Source organism: Lynx rufus, unplaced genomic scaffold (assembly GCF_022079265.1).
Source record: "Lynx rufus isolate CCGP_SWC_20201006 ecotype Redwood Valley unplaced genomic scaffold, mLynRuf1.p SCAF_9, whole genome shotgun sequence".
NCBI lineage: Eukaryota > Metazoa > Chordata > Mammalia > Carnivora > Felidae > Lynx > Lynx rufus.
Window position 1 is genome coordinate 53,857,122 of NW_025814897.1, and position 21,633 is coordinate 53,878,754.

The 21,633-nt window shown below is 45.4% G+C and overlaps 1 protein-coding gene across 1 annotated transcript in view; it reads left to right on the top strand.

Annotated features, from left to right (window-relative positions):
- The window catches only part of TENM4 (teneurin transmembrane protein 4), a 383,504-nt gene that overhangs the window by 350,806 nt on the left and 11,065 nt on the right, over nt 1-21,633 (top strand). The window contains exons 25-27 of the mRNA XM_047071426.1: nt 11,848-12,020; nt 17,152-17,387; nt 20,424-20,720. Of these exons, the coding sequence (XP_046927382.1) occupies nt 11,848-12,020; nt 17,152-17,387; nt 20,424-20,720 (706 nt within the window). The remainder of the gene's footprint in view (nt 1-11,847; nt 12,021-17,151; nt 17,388-20,423; nt 20,721-21,633) is intronic.

Below are 21,633 nucleotides of genomic sequence, written 5' to 3' on the forward strand. Positions count from 1 at the left end.
GTACAATTTGCACCCAAAAAAATGTCACAGCAATTTGTACAAAGTTCACTGGCTAAATTCCTGTCTCCAAACCCGGGCCTTGTTAATTACAAAGAAAGACAAAGATCCAGGAAAACAGCAATTATCTTGATTAACTCATTGAAAGGGAAATACACTAAATAATTCAATTTCCCTCCATTGCCCAATGGAAATCTCTTCTACATTATTTAGCCAACACAGGGGTTTCTTTGTCAGAGCAAAGGGGAGCACTCAGTTCCCAAGGTCACTCCTTCAGATCCCAAACTGAATGTTTACACATCACTGCAACCATTAATCTCCACCAACCCTGAAATCTAAAACCATTTCCTACACCTCCACCAGAAAGGATCCCATTCCCTGCTCCCTGTCTCCCTTGATGGAATATATAACCACAGTTTTATGAAGAAGAAAAAGGTAGGATAATCACTTTTTATAAAATGGCATTTGGAATTTCCAAGAATCCCCTGTGAATTGAAGATAAAAGCCCTAAAATTAAGAGAGAAACTTGTCTTGACATCCCCACTGTGTGCCAGGATCTTTTTCAACTTCATATTCCCAGCAACCTCAGACCAGAGAAATTAATCATCCGCCATTTTGTTACCAATGAACAAACTGAGGGATTAGGAACACAGAGAGATTAGGGAGCAGTCTAAAATTACACAGGGAGTACATTGTAGAGCCAGAACACAAATCCATGTTCTTTCATCCACCCCGACTAGGTTCACCTAAGTTCTTTGTGACTTATCTGTATGGTAGGAATAAAAATAGTACTATTTCATGGGATAGTCTGAGGTTCAAAATTTCAATGAGATAAAATATGGAAAACTCAGGGTCTTACTCACCGTAAGGAATCAACTGAGAACTGCTGCTGCTGTCACCACCACCACCATCATCATCATCATCATCGACGATGTCACTTCAAGCAATACAAGTGGATGTACCAGTAATTGCAGAAATATTATTCAGGCATGAAAGGTATTACCCGGGAACAGCTGCAAATAAACTAGTCAAGGGAGCAAACAAAAGTTGTGACGAAAGTAGGTGGGAATTAAAGTTCATAGCAGGGGAGCAGAATCAAGGGTGGAGTCTGAGAGATCAAGGCAGAACTAGGAAGGGGTCAGGTCCATAAGAATATCCAAAATGGGCTGAAAAAAGGCATGCAGAGTGGGTCATGAAAAAATGGTTCAGCTCAGACTGTGAACAAAGCAAAGGTCCCAGATACCTGTTTTCACTGAATATTAGCCCTGTGACTCAGGGGCTGGCTGACTGGTTTCCAGACCTAGGTTTCAACCAGACAGAAATCATGCCTCCCTTACCCCATTTCAGGGTCATTATGGGGATCAAAAAAACTAAACAAACACTAAAGGTAAAAAATGCTTGTAAACCGTGAAGCTCTCAAGAAGTAAGATGCAGTATTATCATTATTGTGGTGTTTCTTAACACACATTTTGACAGATTTTGCCAATGCACCATTGCTCTAGTGAATTTTCTACTTTTAGCTCCATGAGGCAGTTTAGTGGATTCCAACCCAAATGCTCTAATATTTTTTTTAAAATCAGCCCAGGCTTGCCTGTAGCACAGGCTATTACTGAAACAAGTTTTAAGTTGGCTTTATTGATCCTTTCAACAGATTAAATAATGCATCTATCATAAACACAACACACTTCAGAGCAAGTCGACTTAGGAGTTCACAGTTCTGGGGAATGAAGGTTACTTTCCTCTCATCAGCCTACAGGTCTGCTGGCAGAAAACCTCAAAGAACTCTGTAATGCAATCCTCATCTCCAGTGTGTGGTATCATTAATTTCAGACTTGGGCTCCTGGCCAGATGGCATTCAGTGGCTAAGAGAACGGCCTCATGAGCACGAGGCAGGTTCCAAAATTCGCTTGCTGGGTGGGTATGAACAGCCAGCTTTCCTAAGTTTAACAGGGGTAAGTGGCTCTGGTATCCCATGGTGCCCTGTGACAGCTTCTGTCATAGTTATACTCACACTAAATACTAATTTGTCTCTGTATCAGGCTTAGGGCTTGCCACCTAGTAGGTGCTCAGTAAATATTTTATGAATGAAATGTAAATACAGGGAAGGGAAATAAAGAAGGGAGGAAAAATAGGCTGCAGCGATAAGAGTATCAAATCCCAGCTCCAGCATTATCTGTGTGCCCAGCAGGACATAGAATTCAAGTGGTTCAAGTAATGACACTTGGCTTAAGGGTTTCACTGGAGGATGTAAGAGCTAGAAAGTACATCATTCCCAAACTTAACAGTAGGAATAAGCCAGGCAAATGGCAAATTCATGAGTATTTCTTAAACTTCTCTAAGGTCAAGGGCAACCACCTAACCAAATCCAGGGAGAGAGACTCCTGAAGAGAACGCCAAGACGTGAGCACTAGCTTACCTGGGGTTAACACAACTGGTCACAAGAGATCAGCTAGGGTGGTTTGGCAGATTCATGAAGGCTAAGTGTAAACTGGCAAGAGAGCTTGAAGCCCTTAGAGGCTGCAGACAATGGGTGAGAGAGTCCACATCCTCTCCATGATTTCTCTCCACAGCCTGACCAGGTAACTCTAAGAAAAGAGTAGAGAAAGATGTAAGTGTCTACTGTGGTAAACTTGGGAGGTCCTGCCTTCTGTTCTCATCCCAACCCACTTTATTTCCCATATGGAACAAAAGCCATCATCTGTGGAGAGAAAGGCAGCCACCACTGTCCTCCCTAGGCACTGGTAGAGACCCACTGCCGCTGAATAAGGGAAGAAAAAAAATTTTAACTTCTGTTAGGAGGGGAGGGGGATAGGCAATGGGTCCAGAATTACAGCCTGATGGGGGGCAGTAGCACTCACTGAAGAGGCTACATTTTTGAGACTCGGCACACATGGTTACATAAGACCGAGGCTTACTCAGAACGAGAGAGAACTCTCATGCTCACCACCCACCCCCATAGTTTAGCTAAAAAGCTAAACACAACAATGGAAAGCAGAATAGTACCATGAGTGAGGTAAGAGAGGGATAAGGGCTGGAAAGAGACCCTCCCTGAGGCACAGCACAGAAAGGGGTTCTAACGCTTAAGATGGAGTTGACACTGAGAAAAAAAGTCGTCTGACAAACTAGTTTAGCTCCCTAAACACAAGGTATCACTAGAGGAACTTAAAGCCTACTAAGGTCAACCAGAGAAACATCAAACTTCAAAGCCAGCCCAAATCCTAACTGAATTAACTCAAACCCCGTCACTAAAGTCCTAGCAGAAGGAAGCTCCTACTCATTTCCAGGCATAAAACCTGTTACCTCATTTTCTAGTGTAGTACACAAGATGTCACACTTTCAACTGAACATACAAAAAGGCTAGAAAACACAACACACTCCCAAGAGACAAAGGAATCATCAGAACCACACTTAGATATGACACAGATGTTGAAGCTGTCTTTCAGGGAATTTAAAATAACCATAACGTTAAAAGATCTCATGGAAAAGGTGAACACTATGAAAGATCAGATGGATATTTTCAGCAGAGAAGTGGAAACCGTAAGAAAAAAATCAAATGAACATCTAGAAATGAAAACAAGTTCCAGAGATGAAGAATGCCTTTAATGGGCTTATCAGTAGATGGAGACAGCTGAAGGAAGAAGATGGGTCAATAGAAACTACCCAAACTGAAATATAAAGAGAAAAAAAATAGTGAAAAAAAAAAGATACAGAACCCAGACATCCAAAAGCTAGGCAATATCAACTTGTCTAATACACATATAGAGATCTTCCTCGACTTACAGTGGGATCACATCCTGACAGACCTTACCATAAGTTGAAAATATTCTAAGTCAATGAATTTAATACACCTAACCTACCAAACATTATAGCTTAGTCTAGCCTACCTTAGATGTGCTCAGAACATTTCCAATAGTCTCCAGTTGGGCAAAAGCATCTAATACAAAGCCTATTTTATAGTGAAGTGTTGAGTATCTCATGTAATTTATTACATACTGTACTGAAAGTGAAAAACAGAAATGGCTGTATGGGTGCAGAATGGTTGTCAATTATGGGATGTTTACCCTCGTGATTCAGGTGACTGACTGGGAGCTGTGTCTCCCTGCTGCCCAGCATCACGAGAGGGTGTCACATCACTAGACTGGGAGAAGATCAAAATTCATAATTCGAAGTACAGTTTCTTCGGAGTTCATATCACTTTTGAACCATCATAAAGTCAAAAAATCAGGTCACCTGAGTGTCTCAATCAGTTAAGAGTCTGACTTCAGCTCAAGTCATGATCTCACAGCTTGTGAGTTCAAGCCCTCAGTTGGGCTCAAAGTGTCTCAATCAGTTAAGAGTACGACTTCAGCTCAAGTCATGATCTCACAGCTTGTGAGTTCAAGCCCTCAGTTGGGCTCTGTCCTGACATCTCGGAGCTGGAGCCTGCTTCAGATTCTGTGTCTCCCACTCTCTCTGCCCTTCCCCAGCTCGCACTCTGTTTCTCTCCTTCAAAAAAAATTTTTTTTGTTAATAAAAAATTTTTAAAAATTAAGTCAAAAATTCATAACAAAACATCGTAAGTCAGGGACCACCCATAATTAGAATTCTAGGAGAAGAGAAAAAGAGCAAGGCACAAGAAATATTTGGAGAAGTAATGTAATTATGGACACCAAACCACAGACCCAAAAAGTTCAGAAAACACCAAGCAAAGTTCACACACACACACACACACACACACACACACACATCTTAGTCATCTATTCAAAATACAAAAGAAAAAGGGAAAATCTTTAAAGCAGATGGAGGGGGAGGCATTTTATATAGAGGAACAAAGATAAGAATTACAGCAGACTTCTCATCAGAAACCATGCAAGCGAGAAGACAGAAATGCTGAAAGGGGGACAAAAACAACCAGACTTCTATACCCAGGAAAAATATCTTTCATATAAAGAAATGTTGTAGAGGTATAGATGTAAAGGCAGGGATAAGAGAACCAAGAAAGAATGGTGAGGCACTCAGGCATTAAAAACAGTGAACAACCTTGACCAACCCTGAGGCTTAAGGGCAAGGCAGGGCAGAAATAGGATGTTGTTACTGAAGCCCAGTGGAAGCCATATAACCGTGAATAAGTAGCTATCTCATAAAAATTATGGACAGATGAAGCCGCTATTAGAAATGTGGCACTGAAGTAGATCAGGAATAAGGAAGGCTCCTCTTAACATCCAGTCTCTTGCCAATGCCTACCATTGACTGAATCCAAACAGAAACAAGCCAGAAAGCAGGGGAGTATGGTGGAGGGAGGAGGGGCAGTGATGTAGTCAGCTCCTCTGGGTACAGAGAAAAGCACAGAATGGATCTGAGGGGAGAGAGGATAACCAGCACAAACACTGACTGGCTCTGTGACCTCATACACCCAAGTGGCAGAGCCAGGATTCAATCACAGATCTCCCTGAATCCTTTCCACCAGATGCACTGCTTCAGGTACAACATCAGTGAGAGATCAGACCTACCATCGGTAGGGTGTACCAGATGTTAGAAATCCTCAAGGCTAAAATGCATTGGTGGGACTTAATTCTGTAGGAAATTAGCAGCAAGTATAAGTTTTAATTGCAGAATCCAAAAAGTACCCTGGCTCTGGTACAGTTTTGGAGAAGATAATGATGTAGCAGTGCCATCTTTTATAGTAACCTGAGGCCAAGGGAACTATCCATGTGCATGGGCTGTGAATTCTAATTATTCACAGAGGATATGGTATCCAATTCCTCTCGTTGACAGTGGTGGCATTTGAAACAGCCATAGATGAAATTCATAAAAATCAAATCTCTATTTTCCAACTAAAAAATCCCAGTCAGCAAAAGTTAGTATCAGAGAAGCAGTTTGGCATTTTCCTCACCAGCTGCAACATAGTAAGTGGCTTGAGATGTGAAATATTGAGTGTGAAGAAGAAAGCCTTGCAGTGTGTGTGAAGATACCCTTTAGCGGTCCTCTTCTGAGAGCCAAGTTCACGGCAACTGTATGAATCTTTTATGTGTTTTCTTTCCCCATTCTCCAAAGATGCTTTGGGAAAATGGAGTGAAGAAAAGTCAGTGGAAAAAAATAATGAAAAGCCAACCATCTGGCCATCTCCATCATACCCCCTGAATGTGTGTGGTGGGGGGGGCATCACGGCAAATTCAATTGCAGTGATATCAAAGCAAACACCTTGAACAGAAAACTATCAGTCTTCTTGACCCACTTGAGATTTCCAAACACAGTGTTTTCTATAACATAGTGATGAACACAAAGGTTTTTCCCTGAAACAGCATCACTTATGGGAAGCTTGATGAAAGAACACAGACTTTAAGGTCAGACAGACAGACTTGACTTTGAATCTATATTCCTCAAGTAGCTGTGTGATCTTAGACAAGTTATTTATTCTTTCTGAGCCTCAGCTTCACCAATTGTGAAATGACAACAATAATGCCTACCTCAAAGATGGTTATGGGCATAGTGCTTGGTACCTAAAAGGTAATCAATCTATGGGTATTTGTGAACTTTCCCTTCCTCATATGGAAGGGGTGAGGTGAAAGGGAAGAAATTCTTAGTTTTTCTTAATCCATATCTTGAAAAGCCAGTAATAATATCTACTCTTTATTATTCATTCATTCATTCATTCATTCATCTAAGAAATTAAGTATTGAGTGCCTTTTATATTCTGCATAGTCTCCTAGGCATGAGAATACAGACAAGGTCCCTGTCCTCATAGAGCTTATATTATAGTCGGAAGAGACAGATAAACACATAAATAAGATAATATGTAATGAAAACAAAATCAGAAAATGTGGCCAAGATGGGAGGACCTATCTATTTAAAGGAAGGCCTGACTGAAGTGATAACATTTGAACTGAAATGTGAGTAATGAAAGGAACTAGCCATACAAAGATTGGAGGGAAGAGCATTCTCTGCAAAAGGAACACTAAGTGTGAGCACTCCGAGCCTGGATTGAACGTGGCGTGTTTGGAGAATGGAAGCAGATGCAGTGGAACACAGGAAGTATGGAAGAGTAGAGTTCAAAGTGAAATTGGAAAGAGAAGCAGGAAAGAGTAGGTCCTTCAGCCAACATTCATTTACGTTATTGAACATCGACTACATGCCAGGCACTCTTCTAAGTTCTGGGATACATTTGCGACCAAAGTCCCTTCTCCCATCAGGGAGTTGACATGGTGGGGAAGGCAGTCTCCTGTGGTCCTGCAGGCCCTGATGAAAAATTTGCATTTCATTTTAAGCATGTTACCTTATTTGAACTTCACAGTATCTTCCTGAGACAGGTTACTGTCTTCATTTTATAGAGGAGAAAACAGAGGCTCCCAGAGGTTGTGTTATATAACCTGCCTGAAATCCTGTCATTTGTAGGGGGTTGATGGTTCACAGGAAAAGAGAACTGAGTGCCCATCCTCTAGGGTTATCATTCATTGCTGGCAAGTGTAGAGCCTGTATTCAAAGCCTAGAACGTCTGACTCCAAGGGCTTTCCCATATTAACACGTTCCTTCCTCTTGGTTAGAAAGAAAGAAATTTGCCAGTTCTTTAGAGCCAAAACAGACAGAACTAAGCCACTGTCCCAAAGTCACCCAATCGCAGGGCCAGGGTTTGAAGCAGCCACTTGGAATCCAGAGAGGGGGGGAAACTGTCCCAACTTGTCCAGTGGTGCTGTCTTTCTGTCAGCAGCTCTGTAGCAGGAAGAGAAAGGGCTCCACGAGGGGGCGTGGCACCTAGGTGTTCAGGGTTCCCCGGATGGGCAGCTCCAGTTTTTCCCTGCAGAGCCAGAAACAGCGGTGTTCTGATGGGCTAATCACAGGTATTGATCAGGCAGCAGGGAGATCCAGTGGCATTTCCCAGGCTCTGGAAGGCACTGAAATGAATGAATAAGAGACAAGAAAATTCTATAAATTGGCTGTTCTATTTGATGTTCATTTAATTAAGACATTCGGTCCCTCTAATGGAAAATGTAAGGAGTGGAAATTACTGGTTTTCGGCCATCTCGTATAAAATGAAAACCAGATCTTGATGGCATGAGGCTTTTCATTGTATCTTCTTCAAGCTCAATTTAATTATGTATTACAGGCTACCTTCAATAATAATTACAATTGTCTGCCTTCATGCAAAGGCTCTTTCTGTCTTGGAGACCGGAGCTCTGGGGAGATGCCTATGGAGATTGCTGAAGTATCATTTAGTGAGAGTAGCTGTTTCCGTCTTTGTGTGCGTTCATCAGATGCTTGCCAGGTACCCACTGTGCATCAGGCCTCTGTCAAGTCCTACAGGAGATAGTGTGTATGTAAATGAATCATGTCTCCCCTTCCCCACAGAGCAACAAAGGGGCCTCACGTATCCAATTGTGCAGTCATTCATTTGTTCAACTAACATTCCCAGCCTGTCTGACACCACAGTCCTGTCCTGACTTAAGCACCCCAGGCTGAAGCAGGTGACAGCTAGTACGTGAGCTGTTACAGAGCAGGGGACCCATTCTGCGATGCAGCTCTGCCAGTGTATTACTGGGAGAAGGGACAAGAGAGAAACCAGGGAAAGCTTTACTTGGTGTCATTGGAGCAAGGCCATATTAAAGCAGTATTGAAGTGACATGTGACCCCTAATCCATGATCTCCCTATCAATTGTTATTTGTAAGACTCTAAAACTCCTTTTTTTTTTTAACATTTATTAATTTTTGAGAGAGTGTGAGCAGGAGAGGGGCAGAGAGAGAGGGAGACACAGAATCTGAAGCGGGCTCCAGGCTCCAAGCTGTCAGCACAGAGCCCAACGCAGGGCTCGAACTCACAAACCCCAAGATCATGACCTGAGCCGAAGCCGGACACTTAACTGACTGAGCCACCCAGGCGCCCCTAAAACTCCTTGCTAAGTATCTTGAGTGATGTAATAAAATCTTTTGTATCCAGTTAGATCAGGAAATTAGATAGTCTGAGTAAGTCATCTCAATAAAGAGTATGTACATGGATAACAAGTGTTCAGAGAACCAGACTAGAATAGCATATCCATCCCATAAACCTGTTGAACTGAAATGGGTCTTCCTGCCGATTTAAGTAACTCAGGATCTGACAAGACTCAGAATACTCATAGCCCACAGACATAAGTACAGTGACCAGGGCTGAGCCAGTTTCTGGGGTGGGAGCAGGGTGGGTCTTGATTTTGAGCTCAGAAATTTGGGGTACCCTAGTAATATTTACTGTAAAGGTCTGGAGATTGATGTTGGCAGATGTCCTATATGTGAGACTTCCATAAATGCCAGTAATTTAAATTTTTTAATGTTTATTTTTGAGAGAGAAAGAGAGAGAGGGAGAGAGAGAGAGACAGAGCACAAGTTGGGGAGGGGCAGAGAAAGAGGAAGACAGAATCTGAAGCAGGCTCCAGGCTCCAAGCTGTCAGCACAGAGCCTGACATGGGGCTTGAACTCACAAACCATGAGATCATGACCTGAGCTGAAGTCAGATGCTTAAGTGACTGAGCCACCCGGGTGCCCCAAATGCCAGTAATTTAAAAGGGCCTCTTCCCCCAAGATGGCCATGCTCATGACTTCTCTGTACATGGCAGTATTTGGGTTATCACAGCACTTTGCTGATTATGAAAATAATCCATGGTCATTATTTTAAGATCTTTGGGATATAAAATACCACCAGTAATTCTACCTCCCAGAGATAACCACTCTAAAAATCGTACATTTTTGTACAATCCCTTCCTATTCAAATTTCCAGCAGCCATAAAGAGTTGAAAAGAAAACCGCCTCTCCTAGAGTTAAAGGGAGCAGAGCTCTGAGAGCATCTCCAGGAGAGAGAGGCTTTAGGACAAACTTCCAGATCTTCACCCCAAGACTCACCCTCCTTCCTAGCAGCAGTGTCTCAGAATCACCTCCTCACCCAGCTCTGAGGGGCACCTTACACCTGTGACCCTCCAATCCGGGCTTTAAGCCACATGGTCACCCTCCCCTAAGCCAGACTGACATTTTCTTACAAGACTCTGACTCCGTACTAAGGAAGAAAAATGAGAAGTCGTGACAAGAAACAGTTTTCCAAAGTGCCAAAGGTACCTATAGGAGAGCCCAAGGACTGATAGAGCCCACATACTTGCCCAGCTGAGACCAAGCCCAAGGTATGTGGTACAGATCTGTGTTGTTGCCATCCTGGAAAGCGCTTGCATTCCCCTTCCTCGGGCCTCAGCAACCGAGAGATTCAATTTCCCCCAGAGTTAGTCTTGGATCAAGGACCTGGGTGATTCATGTAACCAGCACCTTTGTCTGTGGCAGACTGTCCCGGCCAGGGACTGTTGGCATTTAGCGTAAAGAGTCCCACGGTTAGTACCAGGCACAGGGACAGAAAGAGTTGGTAGAAGGCACAATCCATGCAGCACCTATATCTGACCTTGGGCAAAAAATTGCTCAGCAAACACCTATCTGGTCTCACCTCCCAAGTCTCACCTGAAGCGGTCGAAGCAGCAGCACCCGAGGCATCAGGAAACCAGGTGCAGCTGGAGGATCATGGGAAGAGCCAGGACTGAGCTGAACTCTGGAGCCTTTCATTTCGCCAGCCATCAAATCCCTCGGGGCCCAGAGGCCAGCTTCACAGCAATAGTGAGAGCAAAGCAGGGGGAAGGGTCCACCAGGGAGACACAAAACTGAACTTGCATGTGAGTTTCAGTACGACTAGAAGTAAGAAACACTAACATCTGGACGAAGAAGTTTTTTCCCATTCGCACACAGGTGCAAAAAGGCTATTATACCTACCTTTTTGCACTTCAGCGTCCCGCAATTAAAAACTGTAACTGAGTGTTAAAAGCCTACTCCCTACCATCTCCCAGCCACTTTGCCGCAGGTAGAGCACACCAACAGATGTTTGCAAACGGACGCTACAGAAATGCTCACTCAAGGCAGAGAAGCAAGTGGGACCCTGGAAGCAGATAAATCTGACTTTGAGTTTTGACTCCACCACACTTACTATCTGTGTGACCTTGAGCAGGTGACTCCACTTTTCTGAGCCTCCTCCAAAAAGGAGATCATTTATACCATTTAGACTAGTAGCAAGGATTAAGGGAAAGGATGTGTGAAAAGCACTATGCCTGATATGTTGTGGGTGTTCAGTAATGGTAGGCATTTCTTTTATTATTATCAGAGATGGAAAAGGGAATTAAGATTCAATTGTGATGCTTCAAAAAGATGCCAGCAGAGCAAAGCTGTGAGTCCTGACAACTACAGATATATGCGTAACTGCTTGGTACCTGACGTGAAATCTAGACGGGAAGAGGTTGCAAGAGCTCGTCTGTTTAGCCTCCTTATGGGGGAGCAGAGTCCTGGTTTGAATTCAGAGCCCCCTTTCCCCAGGGTCTGTAGCTTTGTAGGAAGCCCCATCTCTTGTGGTGTTCAGGAAAAGCCTGTATAACCATTTCTCTGGGTTTTGAGAGGGTTATTCAAGCATCAAGTTTGACCCTGTCACCTCTGGGAGTGCCCTGGCTTTAAGACTTTGGGTCAGCAGCCTCAGATGGCCGCCATCTTGTCATACCACATGGGTGGGTGTAAGTTTGTAGCCACAGGCCCCTGCCGCAGGTTCCTCGCAGTAATCCTGGGAGGGAGGCAGGGCAGGGGCTGTCATCTCTGCTTTATAGAATTAGCAGAGGAAGACTCAGAGAGGTAAGTCCTCTGCCTGCGGTCAGATGTCAACCAGTGGAGCCCCTTCCTGGAAACTGTGTGCAAGGAGGTGTAGGAGACACGGCAGTGTATCTAACCAGAGAGAAAAGCAGAACGTGCAAAACTGTGGCACCAGGTGGAACGCGCCAAGTTCCGGCCATGGCACCATTATATTTCCGTTACTCAGAGCCACCCCTTGGTTTTCAGGTATGACAGCTTTGGCCGCCTGACAAATGTGACCTTCCCCACTGGCCAGGTGAGCAGTTTCCGAAGCGATACAGACAGCTCAGTGCATGTCCAGGTAGAGACCTCCAGCAAGGATGATGTCACCATAACCACCAACCTGTCTGCTTCCGGTGCCTTCTATACACTGCTGCAAGGTAAGCCGGGTGGGAGGCTTGGGGACTTTGAGGCAAGGGGGTGAAGAGACCCCTTTGGAAGAGGATGATACCAGAAACAAGCTGCTACTAGAGCCGGGCAGCTTTAGTAGCAGAGCATTACAACTGGTTTCTCTCTGTGTTGCATTCGAATGTGCAAAACACACCAGCCCGAGTCCTGTATATTCTCTCCCAGAAGCCTCAGAGTAACAGTACCTTGTCTCATCCCATCATCATGAGAACAAGGGGTCGACAGTCCACTAGCTGCTAATCCAGATGCCCTCACTATTCCGCCATTTTAATGGCTCCCAGGTTAAAGGCTTGCTCTCACACTGGTGTGGGTGAGGACAAAGGACAATAATGATTATGCCTAACCACGAAAGGGACCTAGGCATGGAGAAGTCCTCCCTGAAGCTCAGGTGAGAACAGTCCGTGCCTTCTCTAGGCTTCCACAGAGAAAAGACCCTTCTCATCTGCGTTCATCAAGTAATCCCTGGTAGGAGTTGATCTTTGAGCTTTAGGGAAATCAGTGATGAAATCTGGCTGCAGACTGTCTGCCTTGGTTGTCCTCATGGGAGGTGGTGACCCAGGATGGAGCTCACAACTTCATTGGATCTAGTAAGCATGAAAAAAAGAAGAAGCTATCACTAGGGAGAGCCTTGATTTTTTTCGCCACTCTCCTGATGGCTTTTTGTGCTCCCAAAAGCTTTGACACAAGTAGTAAAAAGAGGCTTGGGCTGGGAGTCACAGGCCCAGATTCTAGTCCTGACACTGCCACCACATCATGGGGGCCCTTGATTTTCTCCTTGAGGAAACGAAAGCAAGTTGAAGCTGTGTTGAATGGTGTGAGGCAGTGCAAGGAGCAGAAAAAAGCTCTGGAGTAGACAGACTGGGGGATCTCTGTGCCTACGGTTTCGGTTCCTACCTGTGTGAATTACGTGGAGTCACTCTTCTCTGAGCCTCAGTCTCTGGGGCTGGAAAATGGGGCCAAATTACCGTAGCTGCCTCATAAGCGTTGCCCAGACAATCCCTTTACAGTGTACACAGAGTGCCCAACATGGGCCAGGCCCATAATACAACTCAGTAAGTTCTTGCTGGATTCATTAACTAATTATTTAATAACTGGCACTTGGATTTACCATAAGAAAATAACTGTATATTTCCACAACCGCTTCTACTCCCAAATGTAATACAGTGCCTTTAAAGAAGCTCGAAGAACAGTAGTGGTTCTCGGTCAGAAGAAAGAGAAGCAGTATCTTGCAGTTCCTTCCCCACCAGCACCTATAGCAGTGGGTTGGGACACACTCACAGTGTTTATGCTCAGACTGAGTTATTGCCAGGAGAAGGTGCCGATTCTGAGCTAGCCAGGGCTCTGCCTGGCCGAGGACAGCAGGGCCACAGATTGTTTAGACATCTTGTCCCTCCCTGTGGTTAAGAACTGTCTTATCCCCTGCACACCTCTAAGCTGGCTTGCTGCATTTTTCTCAAAAGTTAATGCAGTCTTTCTTACCTTTAGGCAACTTTTTTTTTTTTCCATTCAAAAGTGCCACATTTCCTCACTTTTAAAATGTACCAGGGGCGCCTAGGTGGCACAGTCGGTTAAGCGTCCGACTTCAGCCAGGTCACGATCTCACGGTCCGGGAGTTCGAGCCCCACGTCGGGCTCTGGGCTGATGGCTCAGAGCCTGGAGCCTGTTTCCGATTCTGTGTCTCCCTCTCTCTCTGCCCCTCCCCCGTTCATGCTCTGTCTCTCTCTGTCCCAAAAATAAATAAACGTTGAAAATTTTAAAAAAATAAAAATAAAAAAGATAAAAAAATAAAATGTACCATCAATTCAATAGCAACTTTTCAGCTTGGGGAGGAGGGGAGACACACGGCTCAAAATTCATGCAAGGACTTAAGACACATTCCGATTTCACAAACACTGAAGTGGGAAAAGGAAAAACTCATCGGGGACTCCAGGAAATGTGGTACCTGTTTTTCCTCTTTGGTGCCTCTGCCAAGTTCCTCTCCTTCCCTCATACCAGGCTTGCATGCTCCGTTTTGCAACCACCTCAGTAGAGGCTTGGTAAAAAGTGTTTTCAGCTGCATCTTATGTCTGAACTATGGGAAGAAATAAGGAGGAACCGCTAATGAGGAGCAGGCTTGGGAAGTCACAGCTCACATTAAATGGGGCTCGTTTGAGATGGGCCTCTACAAACACCATTCCATCCAAAGTCACCACTAATGGACATATGTGCATTCAGCAAGAAGCAGCTTTAAGAGATAAATGACACGGGCCTTTTCACTGTTCAAAAGAAGGAAAATACAGGTGGCCAGTGAATAATGCATAGCCAAGTTTAAGGCAGATCTTAGAATTCTGCATGTGTGAGGAAGAAAAGGGGAAGGATGGAAGGGGGAGGGAGGGAGAGGGCGGGGCTGATCTGATGCCATTCTAACAGGGAAGACTTAGCCACAGTTTCCTACAAAGCTACATCCGTTTTTTGTTTGTTTTTGTTTTTGCTTTTGTGTGTGTCTGGTTGTTTGTGGGGTTTTTTTTGTTGTTTTTTTGTTTTGTTTTGTTTTTTCTGCTTGACATACATAGCCTGGAATAGATCTAGTTCAATCCAGCAAATGTTTACTGAGCACATACTCTAACGACAGTGATAGCTAACATCTTGGAACACCTATCAAGTATAAAGTAGATGGTTAGTGTTTTACATTCATGTACCTACTCCCTCCTCACAACAACCCCATGAGGTATTATTAACATCTCCATTTTCCAAATGAAGACAGTTTAAGTCACTAAGAGGTTAAGTACCTTGTCCAAAGACACACGCCTGGTAGGGTATTTGGACCCAGACAAATAGAACCCATTCTCTTAAGCACTGATCTAAAGGCAATGGGAAGCTATTGAAGACCCATGATCAGTACTAGAAAAGTTCTCTACGACAGATGTGTGAAACGGGGCGGTAGAGGCTGAGGAGAGATGACAAGAGATCTGCATGGCAGTGACTAGTACAATGCTCGCATAGAAAACTAATAATAGCTCACTTTTACATAACACTCGCTATATGCCAAGCACCATTCTCAGCTCTTCATATTCGTTATCCCTCCTAATGCTATGAGGTAAGAGTACAGTTCATCCCCAAGGTACAGATGAAGAACCAGAGGCATGAGAGATTAAGGAATTTGCCCAGGGTCTTGCAGCAAGAGAATGGTGGAGCTGGGACTCGAACCCTGGTAGCATGGCTCTGAAGGCCATGTGTGCTCTTAGTCTCTGTGCAGCAGAACAGAGTGTAGACCCTGTACCCCTCAGTTGCCAGACCAGTAGTGAGGCCCATCAAGAGGCTAAGGGAGGGGGACGCATTTGTTGTGACCAAGGAACTGGGGAAGCTTCTGGGGAGAGGTGACAGTTCAGCATAGCCTTGAAGGGAGGACTTGGGCTAGAGTTTATTGAAGAGGGGCAGGTGTAGACAGAAGCAGCAGCTGAGGAAGGGCAAGAGGGGAAGGCTGCAGCACTAACTCAGGTGTTTCCAGTGTTAGAAAAGAATTGTGTGCATTTCACAGCTGAAATTCGCTCTTCTCCAGAAGTTTCTTTGAGCTAAAGATCCTAATTAAAATATTTAAATCAGGTCTAAGATTTCAAAATCAGACATATTTTTTAAATCATTGGTTCATCTATGCACATATGTATGTATATGAAAATGACTTAAATGTATATATGTATATATATATGTGTGTGTACATATATATATATACATATATATTATATATGTATATATATATGTGTACATATATATATATGTATATATACACATATATATTTGGAATTTTGTCATCAACTTAAGTACTGGAGTTATTTTCACCTTGATGTAAAGAATAGTTACTCTGGTGTGTACCAAGAACCTTAAAAATGTTCAACCCTTTGTTCTAGTAATCCTAACAACCCAAAACGAAGACACTGATTTATCCAAAAAATATAGTTTTAATAGAGATATAATTCACATACTCTAAAATTCACCCTTTTAAAGTGTACAGTTCAGGGGGGTTTAGTATATTTACAAAGTTATGCAATTATTAATGCTGTCTAGTTCTGGAAAATGTTTACCACTCCCCCAAAAGAAAGCTTGTACCCATAAGTGCTCACTCCCCATTCCCCATTAGTGCCTTTCCCTCACTAATCTACTTAATGTCTTATTCTGGACATTTCATATAAATGGAGTTATTGATACATTATGTGGTCTTTTGTGTCTGACTTCTTTCACTTAGCATAATGTTTAAAATATGTTTATTTGCAGTGTCACTTTGTAATTATGAAAAGCTAGAAATAATCAGAATATCTACTTGAGAATTGGTTAGATAAATTATGGCCTTTTCATATAGTGGAATACTGTACAGTCATTAGGAGAAACACTTAGGAGGGGGGCCAGGGTGGCTCAGTCAGTTGAGCGTCCAACTTTGGCTCAGGTCATGATCTTGTGGTTGGTGAGTTCAAGCCCTGTGTTGGCCTCTGTGCTGACAGCTCGGAGCCTGGAGCCTGCTTCAGATTCTGTGTCTCCCTCTCTCTCTGCCCCTCCCCCACTCTCTCTCGCTCGCTCTCTCTAAAATAAACAAGCGTTAAAAAATTTTTTACAAAGAGAAACACTTAGGAAAAATATTCAATGATGTAATACAATGATCAGTGGCAGACTATAAGCAATTACTTTATAAATGTATTCAGAAATATTCTTTTTTTAATGTTTATTTCTGAGAGAGAGACAGCACGAGCGGGAAAAGGGCAGAGAGAGAGGGAGACCCAGAATCCAAAGCAGGTTCCAGGCTCTGAGCTGTCCACACAGAGCTAGATGCGGGGCTCGAACTCATGACCTGAGCCTTAAGTCAGATGCTTAACTGACTGAGCCACCCAGGCGCCCCCAGAAATATTCTGAAGTCTAGGAGTATACAAAATATTTACAGTGGCTTTTTTTTTGGTATTGCGATCATGGACGATCTCCCTATATCGTCCTAGTTTTCTTCAATGATAATGTTTCATTTCCGTGGTCAGAAAAATAAACCCATTTAGAAGCCACACCCCTCCCTCTGCTGTGCACACCCCTCCCTTCATCCTCAACCCTTCTGAGCAGAAATGGTCCCTCTCCTCTCCCGTCCCTCAGACCAGGTCCGCAACAGCTACTACATCGGGGCAGACGGCTCCCTGCGGCTGCTGCTGGCCAACGGCATGGAGGTGGCACTGCAGACAGAGCCCCATCTGCTGGCCGGCACGGTCAACCCCACTGTGGGCAAGCGGAACGTCACGCTGCCCATCGACAACGGCCTCAACCTGGTGGAGTGGCGGCAGCGCAAGGAGCAGGCGCGGGGCCAGGTCACCGTGTTCGGGCGCCGGCTGCGGGTGAGCAAGGCCTGCTCCAGGCGGGGCTCCGCCCCTGGGGGTGGCTGGGGCCCTAGCGGGAGAGAATGAGGACTGAGTTCTGTTCTTGAAACTGGCCCTGGGGGAGAAAGTGTTCCTGGGCCCCCTGCCAAAGGAGGAAGGTAAAGTAGGCAAACCTCAATAAGAAATCTCGAATCTCTCTTCCGTTGTGGCAAGATCACCGGCTTTGGTGTTAGGCCTGAGTTGGATTTCCAGCTTCTGTGATACCCGGACTGAATTTCAGCCCGTCCGTGATGCCATTTCATTCATCCGGAGCCTCAGTCTCATTCTCCAAAAAAAATGGAAAGGATGAATCAATTTTACAAGTTGCGACAAGAATTGGAAATAATATACAGAATGCCTCATACCGAGCCTTGCACACAGGAAGTGGTCAATAACCTACTCCTGTTGTTCCTGCTATTCTTACTACTATGTTCTTATGAATATCTAGCAGAATCCAGTTTAGCTATTTGGAACCTAAGCCACGTCCTCCACTCCTTCCAGGCAGTTGTCCCCTTACTAAGTGAGCAAAACGACCCCCAACCCCAGCTGTCCCTGCTGCCAGTGGGTTGGCATCTGTGGTCTGGCATTTCAGAGTGCTCTTCAGAATGTGGATGCCCTGAGCCAGCCCTTTCACTGCCTCACCCCCCATGTTTCTGCAGAGTGTTATTACCGCCCCCGCCCCCCAGGCCCGAGTGCCCCACTTCTTTTCCCTCTAGCTTCAGAAAGGAAGGTGACAGGGAGCGTGAAAGCGAAGAAACCAGCCCGGTTCTGAGCACAGCTCCTTGCAGACCCCAGCTGCTCTGTAGGCACTGGCTGGGCTGAAGGGAGCCACAGAACTGGGCGAGATTGTTGCTGACTCCTAAAAACCACAGAAGCATCCTCATGCCACACAGCTGGCGCTGTCTCGACACAGCCAATATCACACAACTAGAATCCACAAAACCAGCCTTCCTGTGTCTCCTCAACAGCCTAGAACTCTAGCAAAAACCGAAGTGGGAAAGAGCCTTCCACTGGTTCCCTGAGGAAGGCCGTAAGTGTCTTTGTTCTCTGTGGCCCGCCACCATCTGCAGCCTCCCCGAGCCCCCTGTCTGAATTCTCCAGGAGCCCCCTCATGCACATCTAAGGCAGTGTGCTAAATGGAAAATTTGACCTTGGTTTCATTCCTGCCTGGGCCTGGCGTGTAGCCCTGAGCAACTCCTCTGAGTCTCAGACTCCTCTGCGGAAACAAGATAATATATTCCAAGTACCTAGCCCAATGCTGGTAGAACCCAGGTGCTCAATAAATGGCAGCGATTAGTGCTATTAGGATTTCCTCTCTGCGGTGTGAACTGGACCAAAAGTTTCCCAGGCTTTAATTGGTCCCTCTCCCAGCCTGAGATTAATGGTGCTCCAGTCCGGTGGCCGCATCTCCGCGTCCTCCCAAAATAAATGGCCACCCACAGTGACGGCATGTGGAATTAGAATGTTATCCGGGTGCGCCTCCCCATAATGGAGCTCATTTTTTATACAACTGGGAACTTTTTTAATAAAGAAAGATGTAAAATAATCTCATTGCTGCCACTGCCAAGCACAGGAAGCATTAGGCGGTTCCCCAGTGAGCTGCTTAATTCAATTTTATTAATTTTGCCACAGAGGTGTAGCTCGCCTTCCCTAGGGGCCCTCCAGGGGTGGCGGGGGGGCAGCTGGCTAGGTGGCAGCTCCTTGGGAGGAGTCACAGGGGACCCTGCAAAAGATGCCTTAAAATGGCCCCCATCATTGTTGGTGGTGCAGACCCTGAATCTTCCTTTGCCCTCCCGGCAAAGAACACAGCTCCAGTCTCCGGTGCCTCCGATTTTTCACGGGAATTGTCTGCCACACTGTTTTTGCTCTGCAATTGTATTTGATTACCCCTGGGAAGGCAACCTTATTATAAGCAGGCCATTCACAGCTAAAGTTGTCCCAGCATCATCATTATAAATCCTTATTTTCAAGGTTTGAGAATTTGTTTGGAGGAAAGGGGGAGACACACATGTCTCTACGTTCTCTGAGAATGCGATCCTTTGCTGCCATTTAATGGAAATAATTACATTCATTAATTCAGTACCTTCTATATGCCCAGAACTCTGTTTGGTAATCTACTCAGGCTTCTTCAGTCCTCACAATACCCCTGTTTCACAGAGGAAGAAATTGAGACTCGGACAGGGAATGGCACTTGCCCAAGGTCACACAGATAAATTGGCCACAGAATCGAGGCTGGAATCCTGACCTTAATTCCTAGACCTGAGCCTTTTTTACCACCCAGGGTCCTAGAGGGCCTTTCATTACCTCAGTCCACATGTGCGGTTTTGTATCATATGACCTACATCATCTACTTTCCTCTTGTGTTTCCCTTACTACATGTCAAACTTAACCAGTGACCAATGGAAGAGTCGGAAAATGTGCCCAAATGTCCTATAAGGCCATGTGCCAATTAGAGGGGACACAGCATTTTAGCTTTGGAGTACCTGGCAATGTTTCAGGGGCAACCGATGCCTAAAGGGTGGATCCAAATACAGAAGTAGGCCTCAAGGTATATTTCTTTATTAAACTATGAAAAACCCTGACTTACCTCTACCCTTGTGGGAGCCCTGTATCCCTGACTCTGGAAGGAAATTGAATTGTGTGCTGACCTAGCAGCCCAGCTGACCTAGCAAGGGGATCTGGACCCACTTGGCCTCTCCCTTTTTAGGAGAGAGTCAAGAAGGAGCTGCCTTTTTGTCCCCATTAGAAGTATGACATTAGGATATCACACGGATTGTCTTCAGGACCAGCTAGTATTTGCTCAATACCTGCACTGCCTTTGTTCTCACAACAGCCCTATTTAATTGGCATTCCCATTTTACAGATAATGAAGCTTCATAGAACTGGCAGGTGATAGAGCCAGGACCCAAACCCCGTCTGTTGGCACCCATGACCTGTGCTGCCTCCTCTACTCAGGACCTTCTCACATCAAAGTCTTCAATGTCCAGATTAACTCTGTCTTTCCTCCTACTCCAGGTTCACAACCGGAACCTCCTGTCCCTGGACTTTGACCGCGTGACCCGCACAGAGAAGATCTATGATGACCACCGCAAGTTCACCCTCCGGATCCTGTACGACCAGGCAGGGCGGCCTAGCCTCTGGTCACCCAGCAGCAGGCTGAATGGTGTCAATGTGACATACTCCCCAGGGGGCCATATCGCTGGCGTCCAGAGAGGCATCATGTCTGAGAGGATGGAATACGACCAGGCGGGTCGCATCACATCCAGGATCTTTGCTGATGGGAAGACGTGGACCTACACATACTTAGAGAAGGCAGGTGTCCATTCCCCCCACCCCCACCACCACTGGCCTTGCCATTTAGAAGACCATTGTGTCATGGCTCAACCCATGGCCAGGTCCAGCTTGCTGCCCTCAGCAGGATAGATTGGACCCCTGTGGTCTTCAAAAGAAAACAGAAAAATCTGCAATAGAGGGCTGGGGAGCCCGAGAGGCATCTGGGTGGATCGTGGTGATGGTGTGGCAGGTGGGGGTCCTGGGGCAGGAGAACGTTAAAGGCCCACATGAGAGACTGGAACTGGGGGCAGGCCCAACACTAACTGGTCCTACAGAGCAGGACTGAGGGCAGAGACCCAGGCAGGGGTCTGCTCCCAGGTCTGGGCACACAGTGTGATCTGGTCACAGAGAATAGGGCAGAGGCCTAGGGATCAGTACTTGGGCAGGAGGTGATTAATCCTGAGCTTCCAGTGGTGGGCATGGCCTTCGTAAATCCGTTCTGCTTCAGGTTAGGATTTATTTCATCCCAGGGGCTAAGAATCAGAAAAGCCCTGAAAGCAAAAGTTGGTCCCAAATCAGAGAAAATGTAGCTTTGCTGCCTAGCTTCCTTTAGGTGTGTTATCTGCTGACTTATTCCTGTAAAAGAGCCTGCACTTCATGCTCCGGTTCTGGTACCCATGTCTTTACTTTGTTTCCTGCTCGCGGTCACCTGTCCAGGGTCTGGGCTGTGCTTGCTTTGTGCTCAGTCTTCCCCACCGTGTGCTGGGTGAGCATCTCTAAGCAATGTTCTGTGGTGGTGCTAAGAGAGACATTGGAGTCATCCAACATAGTGAAAAACCCAACCCAGAGGGGGAAAGAACCTTCCTGGGGCCATGCAACAAGCCATTGTTAAGAATCAGGTTTCCCTGTTGCCATCACAGTCCACCCCAGCCCAGGGTGGGCATATGACCTG